The 24,413-nt window shown below is 43.6% G+C and overlaps 1 protein-coding gene across 1 annotated transcript in view; it reads right to left on the bottom strand.

Moving 5' to 3' along the window:
• GRIN2B (glutamate ionotropic receptor NMDA type subunit 2B) overlaps positions 1 to 24,413 on the bottom strand; it is a 221,483-nt gene that overhangs the window by 48,215 nt on the left and 148,855 nt on the right. Inside the window, exons 6-8 of the mRNA XM_014882568.2 lie at positions 2,301 to 2,509; positions 1,822 to 1,993; positions 999 to 1,152 (exon numbers count right to left, since the gene is read on the bottom strand). Of these exons, the coding sequence (XP_014738054.2) occupies positions 999 to 1,152; positions 1,822 to 1,993; positions 2,301 to 2,509 (535 nt within the window). The remainder of the gene's footprint in view (positions 1 to 998; positions 1,153 to 1,821; positions 1,994 to 2,300; positions 2,510 to 24,413) is intronic.

The raw sequence follows: 24,413 nt of genomic DNA on the forward strand, positions 1-24,413 counted from the left end.
AAACAGGAAAAGATAGGACTGAACCAGATCAAAGAACTAAAGAACTTTGCTCCAGAGTATAGCCAATATTGCAACTTCAGTTAAATTGCAGTTTAAATTTCGGAGATAACTTCAACAATACTTTTACCTACCCCAGCAATATTGGTGGACTTGCTAAGGGAAAAAACTCCTGAAGAGTTAGTAGTCATGAAACTCATATTTAAAAAGGTCTGGGAAAATTTCATTACCCATATAAAAGTATTTCTGTTTGTGAATATTCTCAGGACTCTGGCAGAGAGTAGACAGTAATTATATAACTCATATACTGTGTTTGCAGCATCATAAAGCATTTTATAAAGCCAAATAGTAGACACTAGGAAGACATGAATATCTCGGGGAAATGCAGTATAATTTCCGTATTCTCTGATCACCCTCCATCGCTGAAGGACATTAGAAATACCTTTATTGCTGACACAGTGTCAGCACAGAACCAATGGCTCAACTGTTCTTGAAAAGGTCTATTAGTTCTCTAACTTCTACTACGTGTCAAGAGAGGGTCAAGTTAACAATGTCTTTACAAATAATGTGTCTCAATGTGCAACTATTTATTGCCAATTGCTATCACCAAGTGTTATCCTATCCCAGCTATAAGGTTTGAATCAATTTTCTTCTGGCCTACACTCTTTGAACATACTATTAGCTGAGTCACAGGGAAACCACATGCTGCAGTCTATGTGACAACTCTGAGTGAGCCCAATTTTTCTAGGATTAGGCATACAATTGCTGAAAAATACCTTGGCCTGGAACTCATAGGCAATGCCTATTTGCCTTTGCACTTGCATTTCCCTGGATTCTGCTTGCCTGGGATTCAGTTCTAAAACATCACAGTATATTTTTATACCCCTGTCCCACAGGTACTCCCAAAAAAAGAGTTTTCAGGCTAAGAGTCACAAGTAACCTTCACCTAATTTTTTTTAATGACCATTGGTTGAAGTGTTAATTTTAGATTGAAACAATACCTAAGAAGGCAGAAGGTGAGACAGTTCCATTGCTACGTGACACCATGACACTGATTCCCGTCTCAATGAAGGGCACAGAGAAATCCACCACTTCTGAACGTTCCTCATTAATGGTGAGAGATCCCACAGCCATATAGGCCCGTTTGGTGACAACCTGGAGGAAGAAAAGAAAAAGATCACACACAGACACGAGGCAGTCCTCGAGCACCACAGTCAAGCCCCTTCTCATCTTCCTGCCTTTCAACACAATCCTTTTACTCCTGTAATCCCATTCCCTATATTGTTTGTAACATCTCTCCTTTCTAATCTTTCATCAGGACACCTTCTTCTTTCAGAAAACCTATAGACATTAATCTTCCCCTCAAAGCTGGTATGTGTACAGAAAATAAATCCACAGAGGTCTTAGGATAAACATATCATCCACGGAGAAGACGTCTTATCTCATTTTTCTGTCCTTGCTTTATCCTCCCTCTAAAACTGCAAAGCCTTATTTCATTCTTTATTCACCTTATATACAACCTAAGCATAATGTAAGTTGCAGCAACCGTAGTGAATGGATATCAGCCTCTTTCTAAGACTGTATAGGCCAAATTTGTGAGACCATAGAGAATAATAATTAATGGTCAGACAAGAAAGGTTGTCATGGTCAGAGTGTCAGAGCAGATTAATTCACTCAGTGCCAAGAAAGAATGCAGGCCAGTTATTTCTAGAGTCACCTCTGTCCCTGCTTCAGAAGTGGACCCAATAATGATGGGAGGCTAGACCTGACCCACATCACCCAGCCCAGGGTTGAGGCCCACCACGCCCTCTCTTTGCTGCTGACCTCTCCAATCATTCCATTCCACGTCCCATTGATCTTTTTTCCATGCTTGCCATTAGTCACCAAGTACAGGTCATAGGTGAACTTGACAGACTTTGAGATTTTCTTGAGGATGTCTATGCAGAACCCCTTGCAACATTTCTTCATGTAATCTGGCTCCTCATCAGTTTTGTTCCTGAACCATCACAATAATAATGGGTTAAAAGACTGGGAGAAACTCCTGTAATTCCCCTGTTGTCAGTTTGCATTCCCCCTCCCACTGTACAATGTGGACAATTTATATCTGTGCTGGAGGGTGGAGGGACACGCTACAGTGATTTGCCCAAAGGGGCCCATCATGAATGGACATGGGACAGGCTGGACAAATGGAGGTGATTTTCTAAAAAGGATTATAGATAATGATTGTATTGGCCCAACAAACACTTTACATTCTGCTGAGAACAAAGAGCCCAAGATGAGAAGAAAAATGCAGGGGTGCATACTCAGTCACTATGCGTTTTTGGCAAGGGACCGTGTTCCTCATGCAGGTGCCACTCAGGGGGTCCACGTTCTCCACAATGACAAATGGTGCCTCTTCCAAGGTCACGATACTCAGGTGATCGTCCTCACGTTCCTCAGAGTCAGGATACAGCTCAAAGCGCGGCCACACGTAATACTTCATCTGCAACTTTTTTTCTTTCCATTTCCCCACCTGTGGAGACACAAACCACAGAAGATAGGCTTCTAATTGTCCCATCCCTTTGCATCAACCACAGCTACTGAAGGACTGGGTAAGAGGACCATTCTGGAGTACCCAAACTCATGACTCACATAAGATGGAGACATTTCTGGGGAGAAGGCTCTGAGTAAGTGGATTCAAACAAGGGGGAAGTGCAGAGCAAGAAAGATCTCTGAGCTGTCTCATCTCTGTGATGGTCTCACTTTCTAGGAGAGTGAGTGGATAACCACAGGAATACTGTGACTATGGTCAAACAGACTTACATCCTTCAACTTTTTCAGCCAAACAACAGGAACAGAATGACTTGATTACATACTTTAGCTGGAAACAAGGAATTGTTTTAAGTTTCTGATGCATGAAAATTAATACCGAAGAGTGTCTATGATGTTTTTTAAACCTTGCTATTTTTCCTAAATTCTCATAACTTCCAAAATTTTCTATTGCAATTTTAGAACACTAAGTGAATAGAGATCATATCTTTAGTAGGCAAAAAAGAGGGTGGGACTCTATTATCTTACACCTACTGCTAAGAATGAAAGCTGTTTAGAAGCCACTGCAGTCCTTAAAGAGATAATACACGTAAGCTTTCCCACTGCCCAGCAGACCATTTCTGGCAAAAAAAACATCCAGGAAAAGAGAAAACTTGAACATCAACTGTACTTTCAACTATCAAAGTCTCACCTTTGTTCTCAATTCTCCCTCCCACCATCACAGTTGACAGCAATTAGCACCTTGGCTGGCAACCAAAGCTGAGAGGGTGAAGAAGCTAACTGGGCTTTAGAAGAAGATTTCCTGCATGATCCTCAAAGCAAGTCCTCCAGGCCAGGACTGAGACATGCTGACTTGATGGCAGAGGCAGTGTGGGTGTGTGGGAAGCTTGCATGACTGCTCTTAGTGGTGTACCTGCTTGGTGGGTAAACAAAAGATTCATTCCACTCCAATCCAACCCCTCCCACCACCCCCAAATTTCAGTCATTTATTTATTTAAATGACAGAATGGGAGGGAGAAACACTTATTGAAGGTTCATTAGGTGTCAGTGGTTAATCTGTGAAACTCAAAGCCCAGCTGGGGTTTGGCATTTGAGAGTACCCAGAATTCACATAAAACACTTGTCACCTTCAAAACAAACAAACACTTCATATGGCTATGAAAGAAAAATCCACTCTGAGGGCTTGTGAGGGGAGAAAAAAGGCAGAAGAAATCACCCAGAGACATCAGTTTCCACATCCATCCTCTATCCCTGTGCAAGGTGAACACAACACCCCAGTGAGCACAAGGCAGGAGGGTTGTAAAAGGATGGGTGCAGCGTCTGGGCAGTTGGTCTTGCCTTCCCAAAGGCAAAGGATGCCAAGAAGAGCTTACCCTGAATGTTCCCTCCATCCATGGAGATAGTCGGTACTCATGCTTCTAAGCCTGGATGTGGAAAATTAATTTCTAAGGGAATAAACAGCATAGACTCACAAGCTTATCCAGGGTCTGCTCAGCCCTGGACTTCCCACTCATTCAGCAAGCAGGTCAATTTATCATCATCTGAGCCAGAGATTTCTGCAGTGCTACTTTAGTTCTCAAGTAACTGAGCTCAAATCCCCAAAAGTAGTAACTGCCACACAGGGCTCAGCAGGGACCAATGATTAAGATGCTGCACAGAGCAGCCCAGTTTTCATCTCAGTAGCATTAACTTATCATAGAAATAAGTGGCTGATGAAAGAGACATCTTGCACAATCTCAGCAGCACTTAGATATCTCAGTAAAAGGCATGATATAACCCCTTAAGTGATAAATTAGATCAGATAGGCACACCCAACCCATAATTACCCAGAAGTTCTCTGGGACAGAAAGGGGAGTTCATAAGGCTGTGTGCCAGGCACGTCTCACAGTGTTGTACTACACAGAAACATTATGAAATTAGGATAACAATGACAGCATTGCCACAGCCTTCTGTGCACTACATCACCCCACCTGCAAATACAGTAGTACACATCCATTCCTTACTATCCCAATAGAATCATTCTAAATTGTCCAAAGAGGAAGAAAAACAGGATGTAAGTAAATGTTCTGACCAAAAGTTCCGAATCAACTATGGATTGTCTCAAAAATATGTGCAAATATTACATTTTATTGCTAACCTGAACAATCAGACATGGCATATAACTCCATATGTGCATAGATATGAATAAGAAAAGTCAGAAAATCATAGTGAATTAAAAGAGGGCAGACTTCTTTACAGGCTTATGCATGCAAAGGTCAAACGTATATGCACATAGTTGAAGAAAGATGGGCATAAGCAACATGTGGACAATAAGAAACACCACATGTGCAGAGAATGGAGGAAATGCAAGATAAAGAACACACAAATGTGTATCGTATGCTAGATAATCTGCCATGAGAGGGAAGGAGCAATTCACTGTAGCAACAGAAGTTAGCAGAATTAAATGTCACAGATTTGTTCAGGTAAAGATGCCTATGCCTAAAGAATATAACCCACCAAGCTGTGCAGAGCAGAGCAAGGCATTTCTGAAGTCTCAGGGTACTTTGTATTAACAGCCTATGAAGTGCTATTACTTGGGTTTAGATGAGTGCTTGCCTCAGCAAAAGGAAGAAATGTAAACTATCCCAGGCATCCTTCAGTTTGGTCACCCTGCAGTTTCAAGACCCGTTAGGTGTTCTCCAATCAGTCGAGTCATCCAAACTCACACTAGGAGCCCTGAAGGGTCACAGAATCAGTAAAAGTAAAGATACTAGGTATCTATAAAAACTCCTTTTAATAATATTCTCCAGTCCCTATGTAATGTTGCTTTATGTCATGACATAGTCCCCAAGAAACAGAATTTCACCTTAACTGCCCCTTGCTCTGATTTTGTCAAGGAAGTAAATTTGGGGATGAATTTGGTGGTGTTGAGGGAGGGGAGTAGCTAACTTTTAACTTAAATATACAATCCTATTTTGGATAACAAGATTGGAAGTAGAAGGCCAACACATGTGCAAAGAAAGAAAGGGAGAATTATAGTGGAACAGAAAGTTAATCACATATGCTATTTGTTTGTCTAAGCATATAAGTTATCCCATGCAGACAAAAGGCGAGATTGCCTATGCAAGGGGAAAACAAGTGGGAGCCTTCTGAAAGCCTTCCAGCCAGCTGGCAAATTGCCTTAACCGCGGTATAATGCAGCCAGAATAAAAGAGTTCTGCAGTATGTTAATGCGCATCTTTAATGAAAGGTGCATCACATTAGTTCCTTGAAACTAATTCTTAACGGAGGCTTTTCTCTCCTCCCAAGGGAAGCTAAGGCTTGTAACAGCCTTTTGTGGCAGATGTTTCTCTAACCTGTCCTTACACTGACAGAGTCCATGGTCTCCGCAAGCAATTTATTCCAGTGTTTAGCTGTCCTTTCCATTAAAAAGTGAGGTTTTTCTCCTGATGTTTAACCTAAGTCTTCTTGCTGCAATTTATACCAGGAGAGTGTATTTCCTTATTCTCCTACATGTGCTCTTCTCAGTGTTATCAGGCCAGTAAGATATTTTTAACAGAGAGGAGGTGATAGTCTCATTCAGTGGCTATCTTATAAGCTACATTGGGAAAAGCGTCTCACCATTTACAAAATCCTTATCCAGATCTGTAGTATGGACAAGTACAAGCTACTCCCATGAATTTCCAAAATCATCTGTTCCAACAAAGGCAGAAGTAAATCCCTGAGTTCCTCCTAATATGGCAAGGTAGGACTTCAAAACACAAAAACATCTGGAGAGACCTATAACTAGTGTCAACAGATGGAAAACTAAAACCTCCTAGAAATTAGGTTTTCAAGGGCTAGGCAGGAGAACAGAGTTCTGAATTAAACCAGAAATGTTCAGATATGTTTCTTAGGCAAGATACTCAGCAGCATTGCACTGATATTCGGGGTGAAGGTTCAGGAGAGAGCCTGAACCTTCTGGTGCTTTTCAACAGGCTGGAGGAAAACTAGCTAGGCAAAGTCACCTGATAGTTATTATTTTATTCAGGCTCCTATTTGCACCATGCCTTGCACCACTCTCTTTTCATTTCAAATCTTATCTCAACTCCTGCTCTCCTCGCCCCCACCACAGAAGAAATGCAAAAGGAACAAAAGGGATTTGGTTTCATCTGCAGAATTAAAAAAAGACCATTCCAAACTCACTTAGGACTTGAACTGCTTTCTGCATTTTCCCAAAAGCTCAATGTTTCCTCCCTTATTATTGGTTCTTTTATTTCTTTTTCCCTAGGAGCTGAGGAGTTTATTCATTCCAGTGGGGAAGCACTAAAGCAACAACAGAGAGCATGAATTAGGAGGCAGAAATTCCCTATTCTACCAAGAATCTCTGTAACCTGATCTGCACCCTTGTGGCTCTGCATTGTGTAAAACTGAGATAACAGCATGTTTTTACATCTGGGGTGCACTGGGTAGATAATCACAGAAAAAGCCACCAGGCTCATAGATACTGTGAAAGTAAGGAGACACATACTCGTGTCTAGAGCCAGACGAGGGAACATATACAGCATGTATCTATGAATGATATAATGTGAAATGTATCGATGTGTACAAATGAATAAATGTGAAAATTTCCTGTCTTTAATCTTTGGAAAAACCTTACATAACTTTTACACCTGATTTAAATACATGAAAAATGGAAGATCAAATATAGAAAAGGTAAAGGTAGGATATTGGACAAGGGGCAGAAAATAGGACTGTTATTGGTAATAAAGCTGATGGAGAAGCATACCTAATCCCTCTGGGAAGCAGGGTGAGTCCAAGGAGAAATAAGATTCTTGTCAGTAGAATTGGTACAGATCCTGAATGAGGACATGGGAAAACCAGAACAACTGGGCAGGACCTGAAAAGGACTACTCTAGAAGTACTATAGAAATAGCAGTTATAGCTGGGGCACTGCCAATGGAAGGAGGCATTACTCAGGGTACATAAAATAAAGCTAGACCTAGGGGATGCTGTTGTAACCTTAATGCTGCAGTGGACTGTGAAGAAATAAATGATGCATAAATAAAGTAGAATCATTTTGGATTGAAATAGGTTTTGGAAGGCTGGTGCAAGATATTCCATGAGGGCCGAGCTACAGAGATTCTACTGTAGCTCCATAGACTTGGCTTTCAGTCTGGATAGAGATGTCATTACTGTTTCTAAAGAGAAATTTTATCAGGAACTAAGTTATTATGGGACTCTTTAGCTTCACAGAGATTAGATGGAGAACAAATGCAAATTTTCACAGCAGCACCCTGACGTTTCTTTTTCTGGATCTGAGAGTTGGCATATTTCTTTACCCTGAAATTACTCAACAGGCAATAGGTCGTGATGTTTTACACTCAGTTTGGGCAAAGCAGCAAGGAACCTTACGGAAAAGCTAGTTATCAGAAATAACCTTGGACTGAGCGATTAGGGGAACAGAGAGCCTGTCTTAAAGAAGGAGATTAAAAAGCTTGTCTAACCTAGATAAATGAAAGCCAAGAAGGGCTATGACTGCTCTGTATAAATAAAGGGGGGACAGATATACAAGGAAGAAAAGGAAGTGATTTTTAAGCAGGAAAAACAATGCCAGTAAAAGAACAACTGATGGTAAGGAAATTTGCCTTGAGAAATAAGATAGATTTTAACCATCAGAGGGGGAAGTGCTGAAACAGCTGCCCAAAAGTAGCTGTGAAAACAACTAAAATGGGGTCAAGAAGAAGTACAACTGGTTTGTGTAGGACTATATGATTTTGCTGCCTAGAGCAGAGGGATGGGACCAGATGAGCCTTTCCAGTCCAGTGACTACAAGTAAGCAGAAGCAAGATAAGGAATTCCACTGTGAAAAGCCTTTTACCCTCAATTTTTCCATCTGCAAATGTCAAAACTCAGTCTTAATCATCCTATCTCTGTCCCCCAGCTAACCCACATGAACAAGACTCATGCAAATGATACCTCCAACTCCTTTGCTCCTAATTCCCTCATTCAGCAGCTACACCTTCTCTAGTGCCCTGAGAATAAAACATTTCTCTGAACCTTTACCCAAGCTGGTTAAGTTATGACTTTCACACTTACAGTGCTGACATCACACCCACTACCAAACGTATAATTCCTGTGATGCTACAGGTCTGTATCCTCACATAGGCTGGTCTACAGCAGGTGGAAAAGAGATGCCACAAAGAGCAAAAATTTCCTGTTTACGGACACTTTAGGGTGATTAATTAGCCCCATCAGCCAAAGCAGACAAGAAATGGTTGTGAATGCTCCACATGCAAAATTAATTAACACAAAAACAACACTCCTTCTTGAACCTCAAGTTCACCTTCCACAACCACCTGGGGAGGGATGTTTTCTTGACTGCACCTGCAGAAGTAGGAATTGCTTCTAATAGCCTTTCAATTAAAAATGTAGGCTGCAGGAGATGGTGTGATTTTCTCCCCTCTATATTTATACAGCACCTAGCATATGCCAGAAGGACAGAGGCTGAGCTTAGAATACAGACAGGGTGAGGTACTTGCTCCTGCTTTACAACTCATTCTGGGAATAAAAGCTCTTTGCAGAAACACGGTCTTCCATCTCACTGAGGTCTGGCATTTACACAACTCTTGCCATTTTTGCTGAAACATTTCTTTCCTGGTGCATTTATATGCCTTTTGCAGTTGCTAAGGTCCGGTCCCCTGCCATGATTAGCCAGAGAAGGTTAATGAGGTATACTTTGAGCACTTCTGATTTCTGCAAAGTCAGTGAACTATGGGGCTCCACTGGTGTCACAAAAAGGTCAGAGCTGTGAGAATGCCAAAGAGTTTGCCTTGCTAAATCATTCCTCCAAACCAGAAGGCACCAAGAATTCAATACAGGTATAAAACTAGCCCCTCTGGGAGATGATGGTGTTCTTGATGGTAGCATCAACTTGGCATCCCAGAAAGTGGTTCATCCAGGCAAGGCTGGCTCAACTGGAGCAGCAGGGATGCCAGGGAGACATGGTTATTCAAGGACCTCAGTGCTACCTGATGTATACATAATCGTGATTTATGGAAATGCAGACTGCAATCATTACAGGCATAAATAGGAGACATGAGGAGAGAGGAAGCTGTTAATGGTAGCGGGGGCTATGTTCTGAGTAGGCTGGAGAATGTAACTCTAAGCTTCGAGCAGGGGCAAATCAGGTATTAGGATTTGGGAAGAAGAATTAGAATAAAATTTATATTTTAACAAATACTGAAAACTGACTACCATCCAACATAACCCACCTTCAGCTAACAGGCAGTGACAGCACCTGACTCAGACTCTTACTTAATAGTGTTGCATACTTAGAACCATCATGCCCTTCTGAAATGACTGTGTGAGGACAGCGTAGCTTAATGAATGTCCCAAATTCCAGCAAGATCAGTCTTTTCTGATTCTGGTCTGGAAAATAAAATCTAAAGTTGAGGAGCTTATACTGTCCCTATCACTGTTCACCTAAGGTGAAAGAAGGTTTCACCTTGAGCATCTCTACTGCTCTTCCTTGCAGAACTGTGAGGCAGGGGAAAATGTAGCAGGGGTACTGGTAAGATTGCACATTTTGTGTCCCAGGCGGTTCAGGAGTCACAAAGGTTTTAAAGAAAATGTATTTTTGTGTGCATGTATAGGCATCTAAATGCTTTATGTAAGCATTTTGCAGTCTCTAGGAGTGCATCCGCATTGTGCAGGTGTGTGTCTGCATCTAGTACGTGTCCATGCATGTAATGCCCTATCTAATGATTTTTCCCCTTGGCTTTCCCTGTTGAGTTCTGGATTTGAGTTTCATTTTGCTGAGCTTTCATTTCTTTCACTCAGATTTTTTTTTTCCCCCCTAAAGCATGTTACACAGAGGGAGGGATGTTTGCCAATTCACTCTGCAGTCTGGGAGACAGTTTAGAGCTTTGGCTGCTAAGTGGGTCCGGTACAGTGGTGTACAAATCCCTGACACGTGTGCAGTGACACCTCCTCTTTACACCGATTGAATATCTCTCCCAGAATCTCTTGGGATCTGAAGCTGAAGGAATGTTCAAAAATGCAGATGCAGAAGAAGGCCAAAGCCATTTTCTCGTGCTGAGAAAAGCTAAATGTTGAAGCCAGCCCCAGCAGGTTTAGGAGAGGAGAAAACAAAGAGAGAGGAGGTGAGTTACCTAAATCTCACTGTTTTCTGTGCTGTGCAAGCGAGACTGAAGGCACTGCTTGAAAAGCATCTCTGAGAATATCAGAGATCAATCCTTCACCTTTCAGTGGGGGATGTCACAGTGGGTGAAGCACCTCCCCACCCCGCATACAGCAGCCAGAACCCCTGCCCTCTGCCTGGCAGCCCCACATTGCCCCTGTGCAGAGGGGGTCGCCTGCCAAGAGCAGCACTGGCATAGCTGCATGCACGCCCCTCTGGCAGAGAGACAGGGGGTGCTTGGCTCTCTCACTGCTGGGAAGGGGAGGATCAAACCTCTTCCAGAGGAATTACTGCACGTATTGGGAGCCAGATGCCAGGGAAACCAGTTACAAAGCACACAAGTCCCTGTTTCTTTCTTCTCCCACCGCTGACAGGACTGGGTTGCTCATTGCAAATGATGTCCTCAGATGCAGAACACCCTTTGTCTGGATCCTGGGTCTCAATCCACACTGGCATAGCCACAGCCAGCCCCACTACTCCAAATCTTCAGAGTGCATGTCTGCAGCCCCCTCAACCTGGCACGTGGCAGGGAGCCTTGTGCAGTGAGCCAGAGCCATCCCGAGGGGTAGCCAACTGAAACTCTGCTCCAAGTTGTCACCAGATCTCCAAACTGAGTTGAAACAACAGGTCTGCTCTGCATCCTGGTTCTCTGCCATGTCTCTTTTCTTGGCTTTGCAAAGAGACAGGATAGGAAGCAAAGCTGTGGGATGGGAGCAACCAGGGACACCCTTGTTGCTTTTCCTCTATCTCATGCATGGTTAAAGGGGCTGCTCAGTGCATTCTTGCACCTTTTCTTATCCACAGTCTCCCTTATCTACCTCTATGTAGAAGGCATATAAATATCCTCATGCCCTGATTCAGTTTCTCCCCCTTCTTTCTTTTATTCACTCTGGTGCTCCCCAATAAACACAGGGAGTGGGGATGAGGGAAAACAGGAGACAGCCTCCATCTCACCTGTGTAAGCAGAAATGGATGGTGGTCCCTCATGCTCCAGCTAATCAGCACCCTACCTCCCACCCACCTACCCACAGTCCTGCCTCCTGTCACCTCTGTGCACCATGGACAAAGTCCTCACTGCATAGACCTGTGTCCTATCCACTGCCTCCATCACGTCTTTAGTCTGGTGTCCCTGTGCCAGGACCAGTCAAAGGAGTGAGACCAATGCAAGCAATCGAGAAACCTGCAGGGATGGGGGAGCAACTTGTAGTGTGATTTCCCCCACCTCAGCTCCCATTGATTTATATATGGACTGGCTTGTCTACATCTCAGCAGTGTTCACCTTGTCCTGAAATGAACTGCTGGCCCAAGACACAGCAATGTGAGCACTGTACATCTCCACTGGCATTGGGACTTACCAGGGTACTTCTGCCTGTAAAGCTGCAGATCAACCTCTCATACAGCAGGGACTGCCAGGCCAGATGGGGCCTCCCAGGAGCCAGTGTGGGCTGTACTCCCCAGCTGGAGACTCCCACCTAAGAAGCTCAAGCTTCAGACTTTCTGATGGATGAGAACTCCAGAAAGAGAACCCATGAGTTTCAGGACCCCCACCTGACCCACTGCTACAGCCAAGTGCTGGGCTTTGCTTAAGAACCACAGCATTCTGCCACGTTTGGGTGGAGCATTAGACAAGACCTGCCAGCTCTACCTACACCTTACAGAGAAGACCCAACCAGGATGGAGCCCATCAGCAGGACAGCTATTTCATGGCACATGGCACACATGTGCTGGTTGTAGCCAGCAAGGGCTCTGTGAGCATCAGGGAGTGATTCTGCCAAAGATTTTTTTCTCCTTTCCCATGCCATACACAGGTACTCACACACAGAGGTACCCCCCAGCAGCAGCTATCTTAAGCCCATCCGAGCTTGGAGTCCAAGCAGAATTGCCAAGGGCCCAGCCGAGGCCATCTGGGCTGCATGGCATCTCTGTGCAAAAGGAGCACAATCAGACATGAGTGTGGAGGGAGTGAGAGGTAACCTTGAAACCAGTGATTTGGAAAGGAGGGAGGAAGCTATGTATTTGCCAACCCCAGCTAGCAAAGAAGAGTTAAGCCAAGAACTGTTTTCTTGGTCACGTGGCCTTAAAGAAATAAAATTCCTCCCTTCTCTCAGACCTGATGGATCTCAGACACACCTATTTTTTCCAATATGTGTGTGTCGTTTTAGGCATAAACATGGCAACACTAAACAGATTTTGTGCCATTTCTGTGGTCTAAAAGTAGGAGAACAGACATGACAGAGGCAGTCTTGGAGACATAAGATGAAGCTAAGGCTCTCAGCAGGTTGCAGGATATCTTTTATGATGACATGCAAGTCCACACATGGAATGATTTCTGTCAGTCTAGAACTAGGTGGATGACTGTGTATTTAAATGTGTGTGTACTGTGTAGTTACCTCTGTTAAAAGGGGATAAGCAGTAAACCTGTAATTAAGTTCTCTGACATTTTCCATTACAAGAGTGCTCAGGCCAGTTCCCTGGGAAAAACCAATATTGCCATGTTTTTGCAACAGGCATTTCAAAGTCAGCAGGGCAAAATCCCTTAGGCTAAGGACATGATTTTTACTTTGACCCATCAAATTTCATTCGGTCTTAGCTGCAGTATAAACTGTTGAATAATCACAATTTCTTTTCTGTCACTTTCTTGCAGAAATCCTGGCAGACAGTCCAAACAGCATCTGAGCATAAGTGTTTTAAGAGCTAAACCCAACACCTCAGTAAATCAGCAGCGACTCCCCTCCAGTACAATGGTAAGTACAACACCTCAGCTTTGGCAGAGCAAGAGAAAGGCAAAGGCCCAATCAGGCTACATACAAAATGTGGACAAATCATCCAGATTCTCCTCTAGCTGTTTAAATACGCCTCAATGTGAAAAGGTCACCTGCACTCCACTGCTCAGGATGCAGAAGAAAGGCAAACCACTCTGAGCTTTCATGAATGTCTGTAAAACAAGTGCAGGTTAGTCACTGGATTGAACAGTCAGACTCAGTGCTGAAAGCTCAGCATGCATGAGAATGAACAATTTATTTTATTGAAAAGATTTTGGGGTTTCCTCTTAAGAAACAAATTTAAACACAGCACATATAAAAAACCCACCACCAAACCATAAAACTAACTACATTAAGGGTAATTTATTTAGGCGGAAGTATTAGAAAATGGCAGGTTTACAGTTTTCCTTTCAGCCTTTCTTCCATCCCACTTGTGCGTGGACATTTCAATTCAAATTTTAATTAATGAATGCATGCAGCTCTCACCATGGAGTCCCTCCCTCAACCCTTGTACTTCAAAGAAACTTGAAGTAGAATTAAGGTGGCCTGGGAAACAAGACTGGCATTTCCTAGCTTGACTTCACAAGTTAAAAAACTGAATCACTGTTCTTTTATTTTCTGTATGTAATTGCTTCTACGGCTTGAATGTGCACGAGTTATTACAAAACCAATAAATGGGCCAAGAAATTATCAGTGGAGAAAGATGGAGGAAGATGAAGAAAGAGCTATCTACGAATCTCCAAACACTGGCAGAGGAGAGAGGAATAAAGAAACAGCAATGGACACCAAAAAAATCAACCAATGTAGAGATTACACAATCCTGTTTTATGATGAAAAAAGCAGCACTGACCTTGCCAAGGGGTTGAATGAGGCAAAGAAAACAGAAGCCAAATTGGAAAAGGTGCATTGGAGAGATGTGGAAGAGGGTGAAGCTGGCAGGTCCCTCATTGTCATGATGCCCAGAAGGTGATACGAAAGGAAGGCACTGATCAGGCAGATCATTGCTGCAGACAGGTTTCTCATCTTGCAGCAATACACTCGTAAGAGACTAAGAGGCTGAGGGCTGTACTGCATGGAAGGTGAGGACAGGACCAAGCTGGTCTGGTCTGTGTAACCTCAGAGCACCATGGCAGGGGTGGATGCAATGGGGATGGTTACAGTCTAGATGCCATGTAGCCATGGTAGCCCAGCAAGGCCAAGGTGAGAGCTGAGGCAGCTTGCCAGGCTCACACAGCTGCCCTGCACCATGCTGTGCTGATGCACCCCCGTGGCACTGCTCTGCACCGTTTGGATTTACCATCACAAGCATATGCCAGCACAGGCAACACATAGTTGTGTCTCACAGGGCAAACTTGCCCTAGGCAGCTGTGCAGCACCTGTGCAGAGAGCAGACACTTTCTCCTCAGATGCCCAGGAGTGAAGGGACCCAAGTGCTGGCTGTTATCTTGTCCTGTGCTTACTCTGTAACCTTAAGCAAGCCACTGAAGCTTCCTGAAGCTCAGCTCTCCCTCTGTTAAAGGCTCTGAATGATCAGCCCCTTGTTGGAAGGGGCATGAACAAGGGCCTGACAGCTGAGAGCAAGGACAAGGGTCAGTCAGTAAGGAGATGCCCCAGCTCATCCGCTCCAGAGGAGCTGTGCCGGCACCACCTTCACGCCCCACATGAGAAGCAGGAGCTGTGCCACGGCAGGGTGGTGGCTGGATCCGAGCAGCCGTGCGTGACGGCAGCCAGCAGTGGGAATCGCGCTGATTAGTGACACGGCAGCCGTGCCGCAAGTCAGGCATGTGGATCGGCGCTTTAAATGGAACAGCAGGATTTTATATGGTACTTGCTAAGGACTAGTTTTGATGCAGGAGATTACTAAAGCTCAAGAGAACATTCTTGGCTTTTCTCCACCTGCTCCGGAAACTGAAGCAACACAAGTGACCAGGCAGCTGTCTTCCCTTACTCTCTGAAAACACCTTTCCTGGAAAAGGGAGCACAGCGGTGCTCAGGCTGATGCAGTGGCACTCAGCCCTGCCCCTTCCAGCCTCCAGGAAGCAGATGCATCTCATCTCCCACACACGACATAAAGCTCAATCAGCTGAGGCCCCTGGCCGCAGCTCTCCCTCATGGCTCTGAAGCAGGCACTGTGCCATGCAGGATCCCACACAGCAGTTCTGCACGCACAGAGGTGAGATGTGGGAGGGAAGGAGGCTGCAGAGTCCTCAGATGGTGGCATTGCTTCTCCTGTCCTGCACTACTCAGAGCTCACCTCCAAGGAAGGTCCCCAGCTGGGGCTGAGAGCTGTTGGCTCACCAATGCACTGCTGGCTTCCACAAGGAAGTGGAAGGAGCCTCTGGGACCAGGGCAGGAGAAACAGTCTTGGAGAAAGACTGACCAGCAGTCCTCAGTGACAAGAGAGGCACTGTGGTGGGACAGAGCCCCACAGCCAGCCCAAGGAACACACAAGTGCAAATTTTCCTCAGTGCCAACTTTATAGGCCTGGATGCTTTACTGCTGTGCCAAGAATATCCAGTAAGCCAGGCCTTACCCTTTTTTGCAACAGAAAAGACTGTGCTTATTACTGAACATTTATCCCTTCCAGTCCGCTGATTATTTCACCAGGCAACCTGAACGTTCCATTAATATCGTCTTTTGTGGAGCTAAATATATACACTAACCACATATACAAATACATATAAATACATCTCTATCTAGCAGAGAATCCAATTAAGTGAATATGTTACGCCTTAGCAATTAATGAACTCAACAAGCTGAGCTGCCTCTTGCATATGATTAATGTTCAAGCAGTATCAATCATAACAGCAAAAAACATTCCAGATTTTCCTACATGCTATCTGCAAAGAGATTGTTAACACTTAAATCAATGGGCAAATTCAAGTGTGTTTGCAAACCTCAGGAAACTCATATTTTCAATGATATACAGCCTGTCCTTCAACTTATGGTAGCCTGTTCTTGAATACGGCATCTCAGGCCATCCCTGCTGCCTTATATATCTTTCTGCAGCATTTTCTGGATGGCAGGTCTGTAAAAATGCTTGTGTTCTATGGGTCAAAAGAGAGCAAATTCCATGACTGAACAGATCACTTGATTCATGCAAATGCTTTCCTTCTCTTTGTGTTCAGTTGCCAGTTTCCTGTTTGTGCTTATATATGTATTTATACATAAGTGTGTGCTTGCATGCACAGGTGTGTCTTGTTCTTTCACACATTAATCTTTTTCCAGGACAAACCTGTTCATGCAGTTCCTGCCTCTCAGCAATAGACAACACTGAGCCCTCTGGGGACTGCTCATTCCCTCCTTCTCTCACAATACCCCTCCTCTGCATTCATAAGACAATCCCTAGGGGCAAGTTCTACATAAATAAATATTTAACTAGCCACAAAACCACAGAAGATGCAGAAAAGCATGTGAGGGACTTGTCTGCAGTATTCAGGGCACAAAGGAGAAAGAACAGAGGCATGGTTTGGAGGGTTGGGAGCAGACAAGTGATGAGGGTTTGAACTGGAAACACAACCATCCCCTTCTCTTCTCCACCCAGCCAACACAGTGGGTTGGTTTTCACCCTGAGACCAGAACTGATATAACACACATCTGTGTTAGTACAGCTGCCTAAATCCAAAAGCCAATAATGGGAAGCTCATAGAGGAAAGAGCCTTTAACTGAACCATCACAGACACAGCTAATTAATCTTACTATTAATGCGGAGTCTTTTTCGGTTTAGCTGCTCCATTGTTCTCCTTGTTTGTTGTCACACTGCAGAAAGAGGCCTCGAATGCCCAGGAGAAGGTTGGAGGCTCGTTTCTGAGGACTGGTTGGGTTTGTCACAGAGAGAGGCCAGGCAGGAGGCCCAGACCTGGTTGCTCCTCTGCCCTCTGAACTGGGTACCAGGAGACTCCTTTGAGAGTTCCTTCCAGGCTCACCAGCTACATCCACACAGAATTATTTGTGCTTATGCCCAGAGCACTACAGATTTCACAAGTCTTTCTGAGACATTTGGATCTTTTCTAGATTCCTTGAGAAACACTGTTCTGAAAATGGGTATTATAGGGAATAGGGTATACATTTGGCCACTTATGTCACCCATATAAGACAGCAGTTTGAAGGGTAACAGCCATGTAAAATATGCCATACCCTAGGAAACCACATACTATTTGTATGCTTCCCAACATAGCCAGGAGAGCCAAAAAATCTCCCAGAAAATCAGTCAAGAGACAGTTTCTTGCAGAACACACTCTAACAAAAAACATAGAGTCCAGAGCAGGCACCAGCAGACTTGAAGGACCACTTGTATGATCAGAGGAGGGCATTTTTTGTGCACTGGCATGCAGCTGTTGGAGGGTGACATTTCTGAGAGATTTGGAGAACTTTCCTTCAGGAGTATGTCCCAGATTTTTCACTTCCCCAGAGAGCAGAAAAGGTCAAGGAAGGCCCCCTTTCAGGTTCACTAGTACTATTTTCTCCTCCAAACAAGATTCTGGCTGCTATCTGAGTTATGGTAAGAAGCCAGCCATCAGCAAGAGCTTTAGGCCCAAAGTGAATGCAATCAGCCAAAGTCACTTCTTCCCTCTGTTTCAGCAATTTCTGCAGCTTTTCTTTCTGCCTCAGCAGGATGGGGTTTTATAATTTTTTTACCCTGCTCTACATCAGTGTTCTTTAGGAAAGGAAGACACTTTGGGTTAAACACTCATTATTGATAGTGACAAAATAAAATACCCAATCTGTATAAAGAAACCAAAAAACCCAACCTTTGCACATATGCAAACCATGGTATTCAAGAGGAATGGGAGAGGGCATGTTTCTTTACCTGAATTCTGTGCAGTAAGTATATAGAAATGTACCTCCTTCCCTAGGCAACCTTCTTCCATTATAGGGAGAAGCCCCATCCCTCAGCAATCTGAAGAGTGAGAAAAGCCAGCACTATCCACCAGAGCAGTAGATGGAGGTGCCTTGTCAGTGTGGTGCATACCACTGAACATGAGAATTCAGCCCATTCCTTCCATCCATTCCCACTTTTCTGTAAGCAGAGTGGAAAATGAAAACATCCTTCCCAAGATGTCAATCCAGTCATCCAGATGTCAAATCATAACTGCATTTGCGCACTTGGGATCCCTTGGGATTTTTCACAGCCATCACAGCTGATGATTCCCCAGAGTGTCTGCTGCATTGTCAGGTTTCCTGCAGTTTGCTTTCTGTGTGGCATCAAGCCCTTTCCACCCATCACCTCCCTGTCTGTGATTACCCCCGCCTGTCAGCACTGCAGTAAATACGTGTATACTCCCAGATCTCTCGTTTTGCACTTTACAGAACTCTCTCACCCAAAAAATGCAGACTTTGCAAACAGAACACACACTAATATAGAGAACAAACACGAATTTTTTATAGGCTCACAGGCTCCATTCACTCATGCATTTACCTATACATAAGAACTTTTGTCTGCTTCCTGAAGGAGGTTATTGCACTTCTTCAACTGTGCCATTCTAAAGCTGTTGTCAGAGGTGCCTGTAATCTTATAGATTAGGAAAAAATTAGGTCTCAAGAGAGCTGGACAAGATATCTCCAAAAAACAGAAGTTCAATACAGCAAGTAAGAACTGAATGAAGGAGAGCTTCTGGGTACAAAAAAGGAAACCCTGCTTCTGGACAGACTGTTTTTTGGAGGGGAACACAGCCAGGCTCCTGGCCCCATTTTGTCTTCAAAGATGCAGGTCTGAGGTTTGGGATTAGGACCCAGGTCTGTTGACCCTCACTGACACTGATGGTTCTGCTCTCTTCAATACTCTACCATATTTTCACTTTGGCTGTGGCAAATGCCTCTCAGTCCCCCATCCCTGCACATTCATTCTAAAGGCTGTTCCAGAGATTATTTGCCTGATACAATTTTTACCCTTTCTTTTCAGTCTTCCTTTGCCTCCCTTCTCAGTCGTATCAAGTGTCTCTTTTCCAAGGCACTTTATGCCTCTAACCCCTCAGTCAGTAACAAGATGTGAATGCTGACCTGTACCACTTTCTTCAGGAGCTTTTCAGAGAACCATACAGTTTTCTTCAGTTTTGGCCTTCTTCTTGAGGGAGGTCCCAAGAACACTAGTGAACTTCTATCATTGCTTTTTGTCTTACCCTACCATAAGTCTCACTTTTGCCCAGAAAGCTGCAGATAATTTGCAACGGTCAGACTGCTAATATGTTAAGCTTATATAGTCCACAAAACTTAAAATTCTCACCCATTTAAAATTCATATTTCCCTAGCAGGTTAATGCAAAAATATTCACTGCCATCAGTGGATAAAACATGCCATCTCTTTACTGACTTTCCCCAAAGTATGCTGAGCGAGAAAATCCTGGATATTTACTGCTGTTCTTAACTTGCCTGCATTCACTGTGCACTGGCTCTCCCATCTGTCTGTGTACCCATGTTTTCTCAGCTTATATTTACCCAGCAAGTATTGAGTGGCTACAGCCATCATCTCGGTCTCTCTGTGCAGCTCGCAGCACAACAGGGCACTGGTTATTGGCAGGCTTTTTCAGTGAATAGAGCAACACAGATAATCAAAATAACCATAAGCTTGTTCTGCACAGTTCATAAATCAAACTAACCAGGGCTGGTCTTTTGCATGACAGAGAATGATAGTCGTACTGCAGCCCAAGAGCTATTCATTACAGCGTCTGTTTCCCTAATTACCCCTCCATTTTCACACATCTCCTAACGGCCGGTTAGAAGGGTTTTGCACTGATGAACGGCTGCCACATCTCATCCCAAGAAAGCACAGTTACATCTCTACAGAGGGCAAAGCAACGTCTGTGAACAGAGTTCATTCACAGAGAGCTCAGAGACCCCCAGGCTCTGGGAAAATAAGAAATCTGTGATCACTGATTTGCCTTTGCCTGTCCACAGGTATCTGAGACATCTGTCTTGAATTCATTTAATTCATATGTATTTAATGGCACTTGAAAAAACAGCAGAAACTCAAGCAGTGTCTATTTTTTTCCATTCGTACCTCAAAAGCTTTTTTCCCCATCCCCCATCTCTCCTTCCCCCTATCCCAGCATGAAACACACCCTTTGAAACACTAGCTGTTCACTCCATGCATGTGACAGACTCTGATTAAACTCACAGATAATAACCTTGCAAGGCAGAGTCAAACTTGCAGCAGTACAGGCTGTCCTCATCATTGGCTCCCAAAAATAGTTCATTGCCAATAAGAGTCAATCAGTTCAGGCTTTGCCAGCCTGCACTTCTACTGTCCTCCCCCATCTGAGGGGCTGCTGACATGACTTTTCCCCTCCAGAGTGGTTGCAAGGCTCTAAATACCACCAGGAGTTGTGTATTGGTTGCTGAAAATACCTCCAGTTTGTAATATTACTGTACACCAGGCTTCCAGGGGTCCTCCCTGTCTTTGCTCTCTTGTGTAAAGGAAATGTGAGAGTCTTGGCCTCATAGCAGTAGCTATGAGACAGCCTTGATGGACTTGGTCTTCATCTTCCACAACCTCCTAACACCTGGTGGCAATGATGATCCTGGGACAGCTTTGTCTCAACAACGTGTGCTGCAAGGACTCAGCACAGCCATCTTCAAAGAGTGAGGAGAGGAAGTGTGAGATTGCAGACAAGCAGATCTGAAGGCATTCTGGAGGATACAGCACAGAGCAGAAAAGAATGGATAGGACAGAAACAAATAGAAAAGGGGTTCTCAATATGCAAGGGTGGAGTGCAGCATAGACAAGAAGCCAAACCAAGCCTGTGAATGGGTCATTTTGGGGAGAGAAAGCGTCCATTATGTCTTAGACCTATTCATTTTGGTATCTACATTGCAAAAATTTTCTCCTGACGTCAAGCAGTGAACCTACTCTGAAGTCAATGGAATTGCAGTGCTTATGGCAGAGGTGAACTTGGCTCCCAAAGGACTTTTCTATGCCATGATTTAGATAATGAGCCTTCAAAGCTTATGTTGCGGCTATAGCGTGAGTGAAGGAGAAAAAGGGCCAAAAAAGGCTGCAATAGAATGGCCATCTGTCATACTCAAGTCTAGAGCTCAGCTATGGCATTAAAAAAGGGCAAGAAATACTGGAAGTTAATGAGCATCCCTGGAGGAAATCCTACCCCCATCTAACAGTACCAAAGAGTACAGATGTGTTAATACAGGCCTCTTTATGAAAACTGCATCCCAGAATATTTTGTGAAGTTAAATACAAAGCAGAAAATGGCATGCAGCATAAAGAATAGCTGGTGCACTGAGCAATCAAGAGGCAGTGCAAATGGCCATATAATTTCGCCTTTTAAAAGCAACTTCATAAAAGCTCATTCATCCATAAAAATGCTGCATTTCTGTTTTCTGTCTTCCTTGGAGCTTTCTTGCCTGCCCCCTTTATCTTCAGCTACAGACCTTAGGCCTTCTCAAAAGACTAAGAACACCTGTCTTTCCATGCCCCAGTATTGCCCCTGCATTTCAAGGTTGTTTTATATAGCTCCTAAGTATTGTCAGATACAGCTAGGGAAAGAGTTCATAGGGCCTCAGACTCATAATGCATATTTAAAATAATGCAGATGATAACTGTCTATGAATATTACATTACCACCACTACCCCCCAAAAAAGAAAAGGATGCCAAGGCAGTATGTGGTAAATACCTTTGAAATTTAAAAAATAGAAATTAATGGGATATAGTTTCAGGTATGGAAGACTAAATTTGTTTCCCAGTTCTTTTGAGAGGACAGAATTTGGCACTCTGGCATCCAATGAAATCTAGACATCATTTTAAATGCCATGGCATTCAGCCTTCAAACTCTCTTCAGCTTTGATGTCTGCAGGAGCTACTCAGACAGCAAGTTACAAATACCATTAATTATGCAATAATTTCCTCATTGTACCCAAGATCTCCCACTCTCTCCACATGTATGTTTGATTTATCTACTTGTGGTGTGCAATATCTTCTTTAAACACTTTGAGAGACTAACCTCTGGAAGGTGTTTATGTGGTGCCTAGTACAAGACACCATAATAATGACATTAAAGATTTGAGAGTTGATATATGAAAGTCCTAGGGAATTACAGCAACCCAGAAGACATGTACAGGAAGTCGAGAAGAGTGGAAGTTGAGGCAGTTAAATCACTGTGGATATATAGTGGTGACAGATAGGACGACAGACAGACAGACATATATACACAGAAGACAGAGATGAAAGAAAAAAAAAAAAGGATAAGACCAAATAAGGCAATAAAGAGCAAAGCCTGGCTTAAAGAAAAGATAGAAGAGACAATATGTAGCCTTTATCCTTCTTCCAGGGTTACAGGTGCTGTGCAGAAGATGACCTGCCAACCTTCCAACCTCACCTTGCAGAAACCAGCTGGCACACAGCACCGACAGTGACTGCAACAGCTCCTGGGCCCAAGCAGATTCTTGGCCTAGACACACCCATTTGTTTCAAGTGGGAAGGATTCCTCATGAGCCCTGCTCCTTTGCCCCCATTCTTTCCTGTGACAGCCTCTAGTGCCACTGTGTTGACCATGGTCCAAAGGATCTGTTCCAACACACGGGAACCACCAGAACCTCTAACAATACAAACCACATCACAGAAATGCTTCCTCCAATGGGGACCAGGTGAAAGTCCTGACACTGTCACTGATGCTGTCACTTAGTGCTGCCAAAGGGATTGATGAAAATGGGGAAGTTCTGAGATTCAGTCCATTGCCTATTGTGCAGTCTCTTTCCCTTTTCTCCTCAGTTCTCCAAATTACAACTAAACAATGCCAATTCATTAAATCATTGTTCATAAGACTTATTTTCTACATCCCTAATTACTCTCCCTGCTTCCCCCAGTGTCATTCTAGTTTGTCCACACCTTTCGTGAAGTGCTATCCACAGAACTGCAGAGAGATTCTAAGCCTTACCATCACCCAGCAAAGCACAGAGATTACATCATATACCTTGCAGGCTATTTATATGTCCAAGTTCAGCTTTTGCCTCTTTCTCAACAATACACAACCACGTTCAGCTTGTGATCCTCTTTTATCTTTTCCCCCAATCCTTTTCTGAAGAGCTGTGATCTAGTTGATCTTTTTCTGCACTGTATTTATGTAGTCTATTGTTCCTGCCAAGGTACAATAGTTTGCACTTGTGTCTATTGAATTACATCATGCTTTTTCAGTGTACCTCCAGTTTGTCAAGAGCATTATGAATTCTAACCCTTTTGTTCTCCAGCAAATTCACAGTCCCCCCAGCTTTCTGTCATCCTCAAATTTAATATGCAAATTCTACATCCACCACCAAGGCTATCAAAGAAAACATTGAACTGAACTGAGTACAGGACAGACTTTCACAGAACTCCAGTCCATTCTCCCTTCTGGCATTCATTTTGCATGCATCTGTTATTCACTCTCCTCAAGACCTTGTTCCTCTAGATTGCTAGCGAAGTATAATAAAATAGATGAAAAAAACCTTATACTGGAGTCCAAGTAAATGACACCTTAAGTTTCACCTCTGTCCAAAATGTCTGTTACCCTGTTACAGAAAGATACGAGATTGGTCTGACATGATTTGTTCTTAACAAATCCTGGTGGACTTCTACAAGTCTCCATGTCATTGTTCAGGTGCTGACAAAGAGTTTAGTTGATAATCCATTTTATATGCTTTCTTAGAATCAGGGTTAAGCAACAGTGATGCCATAAATCTACAATTCCCAAGCTCCTTTCCCTTTTGCTCCATCTGATCTTTTTTAAAGACAGGCATTGATATTTCTCCAGTATCTGACAAATATCACCTGGGTCAGCTTTACACATACACATTCAATGCAGTGCCTTTAGTGAATGCCCTTTCTGTAAATTTGTTTTGAAAATGGAGCAGGTTGGGTATTCAATGTGTTGCTGCAACAGGAAAAAGGAGGTTGTTACAAAGCAGTTTAGTCAGTGTATTTATGACCCCTCTGCAGCACCTCAACTATTTCAGTCCTTCCTCCCACTCCACACTCAGTT

This window comes from Sturnus vulgaris, chromosome 5 (assembly GCF_052056855.1).
Source record: "Sturnus vulgaris isolate bStuVul1 chromosome 5, bStuVul1.hap1, whole genome shotgun sequence".
NCBI classification, from domain to species: domain Eukaryota; kingdom Metazoa; phylum Chordata; class Aves; order Passeriformes; family Sturnidae; genus Sturnus; species Sturnus vulgaris.